This window comes from Hypanus sabinus (assembly GCF_030144855.1).
Source record: "Hypanus sabinus isolate sHypSab1 chromosome X1 unlocalized genomic scaffold, sHypSab1.hap1 SUPER_X1_unloc_12, whole genome shotgun sequence".
Classification (NCBI taxonomy): Eukaryota; Metazoa; Chordata; class Chondrichthyes; order Myliobatiformes; family Dasyatidae; genus Hypanus; species Hypanus sabinus.
In genome coordinates, this window is record NW_026778960.1 from 89,105 (window position 1) to 106,085 (window position 16,981).

At 50.6% G+C, this 16,981-nt stretch overlaps 1 protein-coding gene across 6 annotated transcripts in view; it reads right to left on the minus strand.

Moving 5' to 3' along the window:
- LOC132385590 (sorting nexin-11-like) overlaps positions 1 to 16,981 on the minus strand; it is a 218,115-nt gene that overhangs the window by 39,896 nt on the left and 161,238 nt on the right. For 5 of the 6 annotated variants that reach the window (XM_059957761.1, XM_059957760.1, XM_059957762.1 and 2 more), the window contains one exon: positions 35 to 181. In XM_059957761.1, the coding sequence (XP_059813744.1) occupies positions 35 to 58 (24 nt within the window). In that variant the 5' untranslated portion in view covers positions 59 to 181. Of the gene's footprint in view, positions 1 to 34; positions 182 to 5,544; positions 5,857 to 16,981 lie in introns of those variants that run through there. The other variant, XM_059957759.1, reaches the window with a different exon arrangement.

Below are 16,981 nucleotides of genomic sequence, written 5' to 3' on the forward strand. Positions count from 1 at the left end.
TGAGTTGGAGAAGAGGGTAGGGAAGAACTGTTACCTCCTCCTCCTGGTCGTTCATCATGTTGTTCCCGGTCCGTCTCAGGGCAACATCTAGAAGGCACAGACACACGGACAGAACCCTTGCATCAGCACCACAAACACTTCCTCTTTTCTTTTGTTCTCCTCTTCGAGTCCAACAGACCACCTGAAAGACAATTCGGATAAGATCAGTTGTGTCGGGGAGGGAGGTTGCTGGGATGTGATCAAGCATTCTAATTAGTCCCGGCCGGCCTCCCTTTATCTACCTCGGTGGCCGCGGTTAGCGCGACAACGTTACGTCTGGGTGGGGGGGGGGGGGGGGGGGGAAGGTAAATGTTTGCACGTTCCTCCCACCTGCGTGGGGGCTCCCCTCTGGGTGCTTCGCCTTCCTCCTGCAGCCCACATACGTACTGGTTGGTAGGGAAATTGGTCACTGTCCCACGGTTAGGCTAGGATTAAATCGCAGGACTGCCAGGCAGCACAGCTCAGTGGGGACGAAGGGCCTGTTCTGTGGTGTATCGCAAAATAAATATCTTTTACTCCCACTGTCACCGCACCACGACACTTTAAACCCATTTTAAGCTGTTTAGGTTTTAACGCATGCTGGCATTTATATAGCTATATGGTCGGCCCTCCTTATCCGCGGGGGGATTGGTTCTGGGACCCCCCCTCCCCCCCCACGGATGCTCAAGTCCCTTATGTAACATGTATCAGTGCGGTGGTCTTCAGGACCCAGCAGAACCCCAGTCTTTAATTAACATGTCTCCATGTGGTGGACATTAGGACCCGGTGGTGCAGCTCTGATTCCACACTGTTTTTGTTCACGAAAGTAATCCCGATGGCGGTTGAAAATAAGGTGGAAGGAATAATGCGATCGGAATGAGGTGAAACGCCATCGGTCATTGGAAAAAGCGTTAGGCTACAGTCGGGCAACGATTGGAACAATTTTAATGGAGCATGTGAAAGGCCCTGCCCCAATGTAAACTACAATTATTACCAAGCAATGCAGTGGTTTAATTATTGAAATACGTATGTTTCTTAAGTGTTTTATATGCACAGAAAGGTTAAATATGTACTATATACTCAGAAAAACGTTTGACTAACTGATGCTAAATAATACCGATGTACCTGTTCCGACTTCAAATCCGACTTAAAGACGGACTCAGGAACAGAACTCATTTGTTCGATGTCACACCCTGACTAACAAATCCCTAATGCACGTGAATGCACGCTCAGCTTGATTAGTTAGGCCTGTACACCGATTTGTTAACGCAAATATCTCACCAGCCAATCATGAGGCAGCAAATCGGTGCATAAAAGCATGCAGACACGGTCACGAGGTTCAGTTGTTGTTCAGACCAAACATCAGAATGGGGGAAGAAATATGACCTCAGTGACTCTGACTGTGGGAATGACTGACAGACAGACAGACATACTTCATTGATCCTGAGGGAAACTGGGTTTCATTACAGTCGCATCAACCAAAAACAGTGTAGAAATATAGCAATATAAAACCATAAATAATTAAATAATAAGAAGTAAATTATTCCAAGTGGAAATAAGTCCAGGACCAGCCTATTGGCTCAGGGTGTCTGACACTCCCAGGGAGGAGTTGTAAAGTTTGATGGCCACAGGCAGGAATGACTTCCTATGACGCTCAGTGTTACATCTCGGTGGAATGAGTCTCTGGCTGAATGTACTCCTGTGCCAAACCAGTACATTATGGAGTGGACATTATTGCTGGAGCCAGACGGACATGGTTTGAGAATCTCCTGGGATTTTCACACGCAACGATCTCCAGTCAGGAGGTTCCCAATCTTTTCTATGCCGCAGACCAATACCACTTAGCAAGGGGTCCGTAGACTCCAGGTTGCTCCAGGGCTTACAGAGAACGATGCGAAAAACAAAAAAATATCCAGCGAGCGGCAGTTCTGTGGGCAAAAATGCCTTGTTAATGAGAGAAGTTGGAGGAGAATGGCCAGACTGGTTTGAGCTGACAGGACAGTGACCCAACCAGGCATTACAACAATGGTGCGCAGAAGAGCATCTCCGTCCGCACATCAGACATTGAAGAGGGCTGGCTACAGCAGCACAAGACAACAAATCTCCAGCACTTAATAAAAAGAAGTATGTATTCGGCACACTTTGTTCCACGTCAGTTCTTTAACCACTAACTTTCATTTTTTATACAATTCTTTACTCTTGATATCCACTGTCTCCTGTTGCAAGTTGCGCCCGAACAAAGACGGCGGATTCCTGTTAATTGGGACATCACTTAATTGGGGCAGCCGCTTACTTGGGACCACTCTTAAGGAACGAAAACTAATCTAAAAAATAGGCCGAGATTTCCTCCATTTATTTGCGGCACTGTGCTGCTTGATTGGGGCAGCAGAGTGCTGCCGTTGTTCCTGACTAGCGCCAGACTCATGCGCGACTTGCATAGCCCTTAAAAACACTGCAACGTGCTCAGCACCTGTTGCATGTGCTTCTGCTCAAAAGGCAGTGACTTTTCGTCACAATAGTTGGCGAGAAACAAGCAGCAGGACAATTCAGAACTGTTTTGCTCGCTGCAGTTTCAGGCATTCAAGCTTGGAGATGTCAGGAAGAGCTGGGAGCGAAAGTGAAACAATTCTCCCACTTCAGCAAGTTAGGAACTACGAAGGACTTAAAAGGTAACAACAATCATCTTGAATGTTACAATGAAAATGAAGATTTAAGAGGACGCAATCGTTCAAAGTATTGTATATTGTAACGGCGACTCCTTTGCTTGCATTTTCAGAAACAGCTCTATTCCTATCTTTAGTATCTCTTTTTTCCCTTTTTGAATCGTCGAGTGTGTGTCTTCAGGCTCCTGTACCTCCTCCCTGACGGCAGAGGGGAAGAAGCTGTTCCTGAATCGTTGAGTGTGTGTCTTCAGGCTCCTGTACCTCCTCCCTGATGGCAGAGGGGAAGAAGCTGTTCCTGAATCGTTGAGTGTGTGTCTTCAGGCTCCTGTACCTCCTCCCTGATGGCAGAGGGGAAGAAGCTGTTCCTGAATTGCTGAGTGTGTGTCTTTAGGCTCCTGTACCTCCTCCCTGATGGCAGAGGGGAAGAAGCTGTTCCTGAATTGCTGAGTGTGTGTCTTCAGGGTCCTGTACCTCCTCCCTGATGGCAGAGGGGAAAAAGCTGTTCCTGAATCGTCGAGTGTGTGCCTTCAGGCTCCTGTACCTCCTCCCTGATGGCAGAGGGGAAGAAGCTGTTCCTGAATCGTCGAGTGTGTGCCTTCAGGCTCCTGTACCTCCTCCCTGATGGCAGAGGGGAAGAAGCTGTTCCTGAATCGCCGAGTGTGTGTCTTCAGGCTCCTGTACCTCCTCCCTGATGGCAGAGGGGAAGAAGCTGTTCCTGAATCGCTGAGTGTGTGTCTTCAGGCTCCTGTACCTCCTCCCTGATGGCACAGGGGAAGAAGCTGTTCCTGAATCGCTGAGTGTGTGTCTTCAGGCTCCTGTACCTCCTCCCTGATGGCAGAGGGGAAGAAGCTGTTCCTGAATCGCTGAGTGTGTGTCTTCAGGCTCCTGTACCTCCTCCCTGATGGCAGAGGGGAAGAAGCTGTTCCTGAATCGCTGAGTGTGTGTCTTCAGGCTCCTGTACCTCCTCCCTGATGGCAGAGGGGAAGAAGCTGTTCCTGAATCGTTCAGTGTGTGTCTTCAGGCTCCTGTACCTCCTCCCTGATGGCAGAGGGGAAGAAGCTGTTCCTGAATCATTGAGTGTGTGTCTTCAGGCTCCTGTACCTCCTCCCTGATGGCAGAGGGGAAGAAGCAGTTCCTGAATCATTGAGTGTGTGTCTTCAGGCTCCTGTACCTCCTCCCTGGTGGCAGAGGGGAAGAAGCTGTTCCTGAACCATTGAGTGTGTGTATTCAGACACCTGTTCCTCCTCCCTGATGGTAGCAATGAGAAGAGGGCAGGTCCTGGGTAATGAGGATCCTTAATGATCAATGCGGACTTTTTGAGGCATCGTTCCTTGAAGATGTCCTGGGTGCTGGGGAGGCCAGTGCCCGTGATGGAACTGACTGAGTGTACAACTTTCTGCAGTTTATTTTGATCCTGTGCAGTAGTGCCATCCCCCCATACCAGACGGTGATGCAGCCAGTTGGAACGCTCTCCATGGTACATTTGTAGAAATTTGCCAGTGCCTTTGATGACATACCACACCAGAGGTCATGGGTTAATGGTGAAAGCTGACGCCAGGCAGACAATCTCTGAAGAGTATTGATAATGTCTGGGGGTCACCCGTCTTGTAAAGACACTGCCCGGGAGAAGGTGATGGCAAAGCACCTCTGTAGAGAAATTTGCCAAGATCAAATACGGTCACCGTGGTCGCCCATGTCATACGACGCGTCTCATAATGATGATGTCATATGACACGGCTCATCATGATGATGATGAGAAGAACGGTTTCATTTTGGTCCTGCCGTCTGGTCTAGTTCAGGGGTGATCCGTAGAAACATCTCGGTGGGGGGAAGGGTTGGCAACCTGGTACCTTGGCGGACACATTTTACAGCACCAGTGATCCGGATTCAGTTCCTGCCGCTCACTGCCTGTGAGGAGTTTAGTCAGTTCTACCCATGACCATGTCGGTCTCCTCTGGGTGCTCTGCTTTCCTCCCACATTCCAAAGAGCTACCGGTTAAGGTGGTGGGGCCAGTCAGCGAGCTCTCCAAGGTACAGCCGAGGAAATTTGCGAGTGGCCTCGGTGACGTGAAAGATCTCCTGAAACTCCCAGTGAAATATAGTTGCTGTCATGCCTTCTTTGTAACTGCATCAATACACTAGATTTGCTGAGTTCCTATAGCTGTGTGTGTGTGTGTGTGTGTGTGTGTGTGTGTGTGACTGTCTGTGTCTGTCTCTGTCAGTGTCTGTCTCTCTCTGAGTGTGTGTGTATGTGTCTTTATGTCTGTGTTTGTGTGTGTGTCTCTGCATGTGTCTGTCTGCGTGTGCGTCTGCATGTCTGCGTCTGTGTATGTGTGTGCCTGTGTCTGTGCGTCTGTGTCTGTGCGTGTGTGTCTGTGTCTGTGCTTGTGTGTCTGTGTCTGTGTGTGTGTGTCTGTGTCTGTGCGTGTGTCTGTCTGTGCGTGTGTCTGTGTGTGTGTGCGTGTGTCTGTGTGTGTCTGCGCGTGTGTCTGTGTGTGTGTGTCTGCGTCTGAGTGTGTGTCTGTGTGTGTAGGTCTGTGTCTCTGTCTCTGTGTGCCTGTCTGTGTGTGTGTCTGTCTGTGTCTCTGTGTGTGTGTGCTTGCATCTGCGTCTGTGTGTGAGCGTGTGTGTGTCTGTGTGTGAGTGTGTGTGCCTGTGTGTGTGAGTGTGTGTATGAGTGTGTGTGTGTGTGTGTGTGTGTCTGTGTGTGAGTGTGAGTGAGTGTGTGTGTGAGAGTGTGAGTGTGTGTGAGAGTGTGAGTGTGTGTGTGTGTATGTATGAGAGAGATGCTCTGGGTTTCCAGCATCTGCACAACCTCATGTATCTGACGCATGGTTTCCAGTCGTTGCAGTTCCCTACCTACCGTGGATGCTGCTCGGACCGCTCAGTTCTTCCAGCAGGAGGTCAGGTTGACATGACCTCTTCGGAGGCTATTAGAAAGCGCCAGTGATCGCAATCAGGGTTCAACTTCTGCCGCTGGTGGTACGGAGTTTGTACATTCTCCCCAGTGACCGCGTGGGTTTCCTCCCACAGTCCGAAGACGTACGGGTTACAGTTAGTAAGTTGTGGGAACGCGATGTTGGCTGCGGAGGGGGAGCGACACTTCCTCGGACCGTGCTGGTCATCGACACGAACAAGGCATTTTCCTGTGTCTTTCAGAGTTTCAAAGTGCATGTGACAAGTAAAACTGACCTTTACTCCATGCTGACTCATAAATCACCAGCACCAGAGACTGAAAATGTGTGTGTGTGTGTGTGTGTGAGACTGAGTGAGTGAGAGAGTGGGAGAGAGAGTGAGGGGGGGGTGGAGGGAGAGAGGGAGAGAGGGAGAGAGGGAGAGAGGGAGAGAGGGAGAGAGGGAGAGAGGGAGGGAGAGAGGGGGAGAGGGGGAGAGGGGGAGAGGGGGAGAGGGGGAGAGGGAGAGAGGGAGAGAGGGAGAGAGGGAGAGAGGGGGAGAGGGGGAGAGGGAGAGAGGGGGAGAGGGGGAGAGGGAGAGAGGGGGAGAGGGGGAGAGGGGGAGAGGGGGAGAGGGGGAGAGGGGGAGAGAGAGAGTGAGAGGGGGGAGAGAGAGTGTGAGAGAGAGAGAGTGAGAGGGGGGGAGAGAGAGTGGGAGGGGGAGACAGAGAGTGGGAGAGAGTGAGAGAGACAGACAGAGTGTGGCCTTCCAGAATTCACCTCCTTACAACTAAATGAAGTAAATTTAATATCACTATACACTTCTGCCACCCTACACTGCCCTGAGATCTGTTTTCTTGCGGGCATACATGATAAAATCAAGAACCATAACAGAACCGATGAAAAGACAGCACTGAACAGGACAGACCAACAATTGTAAGACCACAAGACATGGGAACCGAACCGTGCCATTCAGCCCACCCAGTGTGCTCTGCCATTTCATCAGCACTGATCCATTTCCCCTCTCAACCCCATTCTCCTGCCTTTATTGGATTATAAAGTTACATTGTTTGCTGTGTAACTAATACTATGTAGTCAGCTTTGTATTTGCTATTTGCTATGTATGTATCCAATTTAGTAGGAGAATGAAATCCCTGTATTGTCTCTGTACTATTGAACACATCAGTGACTTGAGAATGTAGGCAAATAAGAAGATAATGGTGTGTTAATGAGAGGCCAGCTAACTGTGGCCAGGGATGAGGTAACACGTGGCCCAAAAAGTAGATTAGAACATGATTAAGTTAATGGGTAGAAACAATAGTGGGAATTCAGGAGCTGATGTACTGGAGATACCATTTGGATATGCTAATGCAACTAAACCAGGAGATTGCTATCAAAAATGCTATGCACAAGGATTCGTGGGCAATCAGGGAGGAGCTCACTGAGTGTCTCAGCTTTGATTTGCAAATTAAAGTTTAACCCCTCTTGAAGAACCTTCTGCGTCTCCTGGTCGTTTGTGGGGCACAAGAAACCACGACACCTTCTCCCCGCCACCTTTCATTGCCTGACTAATCAAGAATCACACTCAAGACAAATCAAAAATCTATCAACCTCCCCCTAAATACACCCAACAACTTGGCCACCAGAGCCGACTGCGGCGATGAAGCCCAAAAATTAGCCACCCACAGCTAAAGAAATTCCTCCTCATCTCCGTTAAAATGGACGTCCCTCTATTCTGACGCTTTGTCCTCTGGTCCAAGACTCCCCCAGGATAGGAACCATCCTCTCCACATCCACTCTATCTGTGTCCTCTGGTCCTAGACTCCCCCACTATAGGAAACATCCTCTCCACATCCACTCTATCTGTCTCCTCTGGTCCTAGACTCCCCCACTATAGGAAACATCCTCTCCACATCCACTCTGTCTGTGTCCTCTGGTCCTAGACTCCCTCACTATAGGAAATATCCTCTCCACATCCACTCTATCTGTGTCCTCTGGTCCTAGACTCCCCCACTATACGAAACATCCTCTCCACATCCACTCTATCTGTATCCTCTGGTCCGAGACCCCCACACAACAGGAAACATCCTCTCCACATCCACTCTATCTGTGTCCTCTGGTCCTAGACTCCCCCACTATACGAAACATCCTCTCCACATCCACTCTATCTGTGCCGTCTGGTCCTAGACTCCCCCACTATAGTAAACAGCCTCTCCTCATCCACTCTATCTGTGTCCTCTGGTCCTAGACTCCCCCACAAAAGGAAACATCCTCTCCACATCCACTCTATCTCTGCCCCCTGGTCCTAGACTCCCCCACTATAGGAAACAACCTCTCCACATCCACTCTGTCTGTGCCCTCTGGTCCTAGACTCCCTCACTATAGGAAACATCCTCTCCACATCCACTCTATCTGTGTCCTCTGGTCCTAGACTCCCCCACAAAAGGAAACATCCTCTCCACATCCACTCTATCTCTGCCCTCTGGTCCTAAACTCCCCCACTAGAGGAAACATCCTCTCCACATCCACTCTATCTCTGCCCTCTGGTCCTAGACTCCCCCACTTTCAGAAACATCCTCTCCACATCCACTCTATCTGTGTCCTCTGGTCCTAGACTCCCTCACTATAGGAAACATCCTCTCCACATCCACTCTGTCTGTGTCCTCTGGTCCTAGACTCCCCCACTGTAGGAAACATGCTCTCCACATCCACTCTATCTCTGTCCTCTGGTCCTAGTCAACCACTATAGGAATCATCCTCTCCACATCCACTATATCTGTGTCCTCTGGTCCTGGACTCCCCCACTATAGGAAACATCCTCTCCACATCCACTCTGTCTGTGTCCTCTGGTCTTAGACTCCCCCACTAAAGGAAACATCTTCTCCACATCCAATCTATCTCTGCCCTCTGGTCCTAGACTCCCTCACTATAGGAAACACCCTCTCCACGTCCACTCTATCTGTGTCCTCTGGTCCTAGACTCCCCCACAAAAGGAAACATCCTCTCCACATCCACTCTATCTCTGCCCCCTGGTCCTAGACTCCCCCACTATAGGAAACATCCTCTCCACATCCACTCTGTCTGTGCCCTCTGGTCCTAGACTCCCCCACTATAGGAAACATCCTCTCCACATCCACTCTATCTGTGTCCTCTGGTCCAAGACACCCCCACTATAGGAAACATGCTCTCCACATCCACTCTATCTGTGTACTCCGGTCCCAGACTCCCCCACTAGAGGAAACATCCTCTCCACATCCACTCTATATCTGTCCTCTGGTCCTAGACTCCCCCACGATAGGAAACATCCTCTCTACATCCACTCTATCTGTGTCCTCTGGTCCTAGACTCCCTCACTATAGGAAACATCCTCTCCACATCCACTCCATCTGTGTCCTCTGGTCCTAGACTCCCCCACTATACGAAACATCCTCTCCACATCCACTCTATCTGTGTCCTCTGGTCCGAGACTCCACCACTATAGGAAACATCTTCTCCACATCCATTCTATCTCTGCCCTCTGGTCCTAGACTCTCTCACTATAGGAAACATCCTCTCCACATCCACTCTATCTGTGTCCTCTGGTCCTAGACTCCCCCACAAAAGGAAACATCCTCTCCACATCCACTCTATCTCTGCCCCCTGGTCCTAGACTCCCCCACTATAGGAAACATCCTCTCCACATCCACTCTGTCTGTGCCCTCTGGTGCTAGACTCCCTCACTATAGGAAACATCCTCTCCACATCCACTCTATCTGTGTCCTCTGGTCCTAGACTCCCCCACAAAAGGAAACATCCTCTCCACTTCCACTCTATCTCTGCCCTCTGGTCCTAAACTCCCCCACTAGAGGAAACATCCTCTCCACATCCACTCTATCTCTGCCCTGTGGTCCTAGACTCCCCCACTTTCAGTAACATCCTCTCCAGATCCACTCTATCTGTGTCCTCTGGTCCTAGACTCCCTCACTATAGGAAATATCCTCTCCACATCCACTCTATCTGTGTCCACTGGTCCTAGACTCCCTCACAATAGGAAATATCCTCTCCACATCCACTCTATCTGTGTCCTCTGGTCCTAGACTCCCCCACTATACGAAACATCCTCTCCACATCCACTCTATCTGTGTCCTCTGGTCCGAGACTCCCACACTACAGGAAACATCCTCTCCACATCCACTCTATCTGTGTCCTCTGGTCCTAGACTCCCCCACTATACGAAACATCCTCTCCACATCCACTCTATCTGTGCCGTCTGGTCCTAGACTCCCCCACTATAGTAAACAGCCTCTCCTCATCCACTCTGTCTATGTGCTCTGGTCCTAGACTCCCCCACTATAGGAAACATCCTCTCCACATCCACTCTGTCTATGTCCTCTGGTCCTAGACTCCCCCACTATAGGAAACAGCCTCTCCACATCCACTCTATCTCTGCCCCCTGGTCCTAGACTCCCCTACTATAGGAAACATCCTCTCCACATCCACTCTGTCTGTGCCCTCTGGTCCTAGACTCCCCCACCATAGGAAACATCCTCTCCACATCCACTCTATCTGTGTCCTCTGGTCCAAGACTCCCCCACTATAGGAAACATCCTCTCCACATCCACTCTATGTCCCCAGATCCTCACCATCGGAAACATCCTCTCCACATCCACTCTATCTATGTCCCCTGATCCTAGACTTCCTCACCATAGTAAACATCCTCTCCACATCCACTCTATCTGTGTCCTCTGGTCCTAGACTCCCTCACTATAGGAAACATCCTCTCCACATCCACTCTATCTGTGTCGTCTGGTCCTAGACTCCCCCACTATAGTAAACTGCCTCTCCACATCCACTCTGTCTATGTCCTCTGGTCCTAGACTCCCCCACTATAGGAAACATCCTCTCCACATCCACTCTATCTGTGACCTCTGGTCCTAGACTCCCCCACTATAGGAAACATCCTCACCACATCCACTCTGTCTGTGTCCTCTGGTCCGAGACTCCCCCACTATAGGAAACATCCTCCGCACATCCACTCTATCTGTGTCCTCTGGTCCTAGACTCCCCCACTATGGGAAAGATCCTCTCCACGTCCACTCTATCTGTGTCCTCTGGTCCTAGACTCCCCCACTATAGTAAACAGCCTCTCCTCATCCACTCTGTCTATGTGCTCTGGTCCTAGACTCCCCCACTATAGTAAAAAGCCTCTCCTCATCCACTCTGTCTATGTGCTCTGGTCCTAGACTCCCCCACTAGAGTAAACAGCCTCTCCACATCCACTCTGTCTACGTGCTCTGGTCCTAGACTCCCTCACTATAGGAAACACCCTCTCCACGTCCACTCTATCTGTGTCCTCTGGTCCTAGACTCCCCCACAAAAGGAAACATCCTCTCCACATCCACTCTATCTCTGCCCCCTGGTCCTAGACTCCCCCACTATAGGAAACATCCTCTCCACATCCACTCTGTCTGTGCCCTCTGGTCCTAGACTCCCCCACTATAGGAAACATCCTCTCCACATCCACTCTATCTGTGTCCTCTGGTCCAAGACACCCCCACTATAGGAAACATGCTCTCCACATCCACTCTATCTGTGTACTCCGGTCCCAGACTCCCCCACTAGAGGAAACATCCTCTCCACATCCACTCTATATCTGTCCTCTGGTCCTAGACTCCCCCACGATAGGAAACATCCTCTTCACATCCACTCTATCTGTGTCCTCTGGTCCTAGACTCCCTCACTATAGGAAACATCCTCTCCACATCCACTCCATCTGTGTCCTCTGGTCCTAGACTCCCCCACTATACGAAACATCCTCTCCACATCCACTCTATCTGTGTCCTCTGGTCCGAGACTCCCCCACTATAGGAAACATCTTCTCCACATCCATTCTATCTCTACCCTCTGGTCCTAGACTCTCTCACTATAGGAAACATCCTCTCCACATCCACTCTATCTGTGTCCTCTGGTCCTAGACTCCCCCACAAAAGGAAACATCCTCTCCACATCCACTCTATCTCTGCCACCTGGTCCTAGACTCCCCCACTATAGGAAACATCCTCTCCACATCCACTCTGTCTGTGCCCTCTGGTGCTAGACTCCCTCACTATAGGAAACATCCTCTCCACATCCACTCTATCTGTGTCCTCTGGTCCTAGACTCCCCCACAAAAGGAAACATCCTCTCCACATCCACTCTATCTCTGCCCTCTGGTCCTAGACTCCCCCACTTTCAGAAACATCCTCTCCACATCCACTCTATCTGTGTCCTCTGGTCCTAGACTCCCTCACTATAGGAAACATCCTCTCCACATCCACTCTGTCTGTGTCCTCTGGTCCTAGACTCCCCCACTATAGGAAACATCCTCTCCACATCCACTCTATCTGTGTCCTCTGGTCCAAGACACCCCCACTATAGGAAACATGCTCTCCACATCCACTCTATCTGTGTACTCCGGTCCCAGACTCCCCCACTAGAGGAAACATCCTCTCCACATCCACTCTATCTGTGTCCTCTGGTCCTAGACTCCCTCACTATAGGAAACATCCTCTCCACATCCACTCTGTCTGTGCCCTCTGGTCCTAGACTCCCCCACTATAGGAAACATCCTCTCCACATCCACTCTATCTGTGTCCTCTGGTCCAAGACACCCCCACTATAGGAAACATGCTCTCCACATCCACTCTATCTGTGTACTCCGGTCCCAGACTCCCCCACTAGAGGAAACATCCTCTCCACATCCACTCTATATCTGTCCTCTGGTCCTAGACTCCCCCACGATAGGAAACATCCTCTTCACATCCACTCTATCTGTGTCCTCTGGTCCTAGACTCCCTCACTATAGGAAACATCCTCTCCACATCCACTCCATCTGTGTCCTCTGGTCCTAGACTCCCCCACTATACGAAACATCCTCTCCACATCCACTCTATCTGTGTCCTCTGGTCCGAGACTCCCCCACTATAGGAAACATCTTCTCCACATCCATTCTATCTCTACCCTCTGGTCCTAGACTCTCTCACTATAGGAAACATCCTCTCCACATCCACTCTATCTGTGTCCTCTGGTCCTAGACTCCCCCACAAAAGGAAACATCCTCTCCACATCCACTCTATCTCTGCCCCCTGGTCCTAGACTCCCCCACTATAGGAAACATCCTCTCCACATCCACTCTGTCTGTGCCCTCTGGTGCTAGACTCCCTCACTATAGGAAACATCCTCTCCACATCCACTCTATCTGTGTCCTCTGGTCCTAGACTCCCCCACAAAAGGAAACATCCTCTCCACATCCACTCTATCTCTGCCCTCTGGTCCTAGACTCCCCCACTTTCAGAAACATCCTCTCCACATCCACTCTATCTGTGTCCTCTGGTCCTAGACTCCCCCACTATACGAAACATCCTCTCCACATCCACTCTATCTGTGCCGTCTGGTCCTAGACTCCCCCACTATAGTAAACAGCCTCTCCTCATCCACTCTGTCTATGTGCTCTGGTCCTAGACTCCCCCACTATAGTAAAAAGCCTCTCCTCATCCACTCTGTCTATGTGCTCTGGTCCTAGACTCCCCCACTAGAGTAAACAGCCTCTCCACATCCACTCTGTCTACGTGCTCTGGTCCTAGACTCCCTCACTATAGGAAACACCCTCTCCACGTCCACTCTATCTGTGTCCTCTGGTCCTAGACTCCCCCACAAAAGGAAACATCCTCTCCACATCCACTCTATCTCTGCCCCCTGGTCCTAGACTCCCCCACTATAGGAAACATCCTCTCCACATCCACTCTGTCTGTGCCCTCTGGTCCTAGACTCCCCCACTATAGGAAACATCCTCTCCACATCCACTCTATCTGTGTCCTCTGGTCCAAGACACCCCCACTATAGGAAACATGCTCTCCACATCCACTCTATCTGTGTACTCCGGTCCCAGACTCCCCCACTAGAGGAAACATCCTCTCCACATCCACTCTATATCTGTCCTCTGGTCCTAGACTCCCCCACGATAGGAAACATCCTCTTCACATCCACTCTATCTGTGTCCTCTGGTCCTAGACTCCCTCACTATAGGAAACATCCTCTCCACATCCACTCCATCTGTGTCCTCTGGTCCTAGACTCCCCCACTATACGAAACATCCTCTCCACATCCACTCTATCTGTGTCCTCTGGTCCGAGACTCCCCCACTATAGGAAACATCTTCTCCACATCCATTCTATCTCTACCCTCTGGTCCTAGACTCTCTCACTATAGGAAACATCCTCTCCACATCCACTCTATCTGTGTCCTCTGGTCCTAGACTCCCCCACAAAAGGAAACATCCTCTCCACATCCACTCTATCTCTGCCCCCTGGTCCTAGACTCCCCCACTATAGGAAACATCCTCTCCACATCCACTCTGTCTGTGCCCTCTGGTGCTAGACTCCCTCACTATAGGAAACATCCTCTCCACATCCACTCTATCTGTGTCCTCTGGTCCTAGACTCCCCCACAAAAGGAAACATCCTCTCCACATCCACTCTATCTCTGCCCTCTGGTCCTAAACTCCCCCACTAGAGGAAACATCCTCTCCACATCCACTCTATCTCTGCCCTCTGGTCCTAGACTCCCCCACTTTCAGAAACATCCTCTCCACATCCACTCTATCTGTGTCCTCTGGTCCTAGACTCCCTCACTATAGGAAACATCCTCTCCACATCCACTCTGTCTGTGTCCTCTGGTCCTAGACTCCCCCACTGTAGGAAACATGCTCTCCACATCCACTCTATCTCTGTCCTCTGGTCCTAGTCAACCACTATAGGAATCATCCTCTCCACATCCACTCTATCTGTGTCCTCTGGTCCTGGACTCCCCCACTGTAGGAAACATGCTCTCCACATCCACTCTATCTCTGTCCTCTGGTCCCAGACTCCCCCACTAGAGGAAACATCCTCTCCACATCCACTCTATATCTGTCCTCTGGTCCTAGACTCCCACACTACAGGAAACATCCTCTCCACATCCACTCCATCTGTGTCCTCTGGTCCGAGACTCCCACACTACAGGAAACATCCTCTCCACATCCACTCTATCTGTGTCCTCTGGTCCTAGACTCCCCCACTATACGAAACATCCTCTCCACATCCACTCTATCTGTGCCGTCTGGTCCTAGACTCCCCCACTATAGTAAACAGCCTCTCCTCATCCACTCTGTCTATGTGCTCTGGTCCTAGACTCCCCCACTATAGTAAACAGCCTCTCCACATCCACTCTGTCTACGTGCTCTGGTCCTAGACTCCCCCACTATAGGAAACATCCTCTCCACATCCACTCTGTCTATGTCCTCTGGTCCTAGACTCCCCCACTATAGGAAACAGCCTCTCCACATCCACTCTATCTCTGCCCCCTGGTCCTAGACTCCCCTACTATAGGAAACATCCTCTCCACATCCACTCTATCTGTGTACTCCGGTCCCAGACTCCCCCACTAGAGGAAACATCCTCTCCACATCCACTCTATATCTGTCCTCTGGTCCTAGACTCCCCCACGATAGGAAACATCCTCTCCACATCCACTCTATCTGTGTCCTCTGGTCCTAGACTCCCTCACTATAGGAAACATCCTCTCCACATCCACTCTGTCTGTGCCCTCTGGTGCTAGACTCCCTCACTATAGGAAACATCCTCTCCACATCCACTCTATCTGTGTCCTCTGGTCCTAGACTCCCCCACAAAAGGAAACATCCTCTCCACTTCCACTCTATCTCTGCCCTCTGGTCCTAAACTCCCCCACTAGAGGAAACATCCTCTCCACATCCACTCTATCTCTGCCCTCTGGTCCTAGACTCCCCCACTTTCAGAAACATCCCCTCCACATCCACTCTATCTGTGTCCTCTGGTCCTAGACTCCCTCACTATAGGAAATATCCTCTCCACATCCACTCTATCTGTGTCCACTGGTCCTAGACTCCCTCACAATAGGAAATATCCTCTCCACATCCACTCTATCTGTGTCCTCTGGTCCTAGACTCCCCCACTATACGAAACATCCTCTCCACATCCACTCTATCTGTGTCCTCTGGTCCGAGACTCCCACACTACAGGAAACATCCTCTCCACATCCACTCTATCTGTGTCCTCTGGTCCTAGACTCCCCCACTATACGAAACATCCTCTCCACATCCACTCTATCTGTGCCGTCTGGTCCTAGACTCCCCCACTATAGTAAACAGCCTCTCCTCATCCACTCTGTCTATGTGCTCTGGTCCTAGACTCCCCCACTATAGGAAACATCCTCTCCACATCCACTCTGTCTATGTCCTCTGGTCCTAGACTCCCCCACTATAGGAAACAGCCTCTCCACATCCACTCTATCTCTGCCCCCTGGTCCTAGACTCCCCTACTATAGGAAACATCCTCTCCACATCCACTCTGTCTGTGCCCTCTGGTCCTAGACTCCCCCACCATAGGAAACATCCTCTCCACATCCACTCTATCTGTGTCCTCTGGTCCAAGACTCCCCCACTATAGGAAACATCCTCTGCACATCCACTCTATGTCCCCAGATCCTCACCATCGGAAACATCCTCTCCACATCCACTCTATATATGTCCCCTGATCCTAGACTTCCTCACCATAGTAAACATCCTCTCCACATCCACTCTATCTGTGTCCTCTGGTCCTAGACTCCCTCACTATAGGAAACATCCTCTCCACATCCACTCTATCTGTGTCGTCTGGTCCTAGACTCCCCCACTATAGTAAACTGCCTCTCCACATCCACTCTGTCTATGTCCTCTGGTCCTAGACTCCCCCACTATAGGAAACATCCTCTCCACATCCACTCTATCTGTGACCTCTGGTCCTAGACTCCCCCACTATAGGAAACATCCTCACCACATCCACTCTGTCTGTGTCCTCTGGTCCTAGACTCCCCCACTATAGGAAACATCCTCCGCACATCCACTCTATCTGTGTCCTCTGGTCCTAGACTCCCCCACTATGGGAAAGATCCTCTCCACGTCCACTCTATCTGTGTCCTCTGGTCCTAGACTCCCCCACTATAGTAAACAGCCTCTCCTCATCCACTCTGTCTATGTGCTCTGGTCCTAGACTCCCCCACTATATTAAAAAGCCTCTCCTCATCCACTCTGTCTATGTGCTCTGGTCCTAGACTCCCCCACTAGAGTAAACAGCCTCTCCACATCCACTCTGTCTACGTGCTCTGGTCCTAGACTCCCTCACTATAGGAAACACCCTCTCCACGTCCACTCTATCTGTGTCCTCTGGTCCTAGACTCCCCCACAAAAGGAAACATCCTCTCCACATCCACTCTATCTCTGCCCCCTGGTCCTAGACTCCCCCACTATAGGAAACATCCTCTCCACATCCACTCTGTCTGTGCCCTCTGGTCCTAGACTCCCCCACTATAGGAAACATCCTCTCCACATCCACT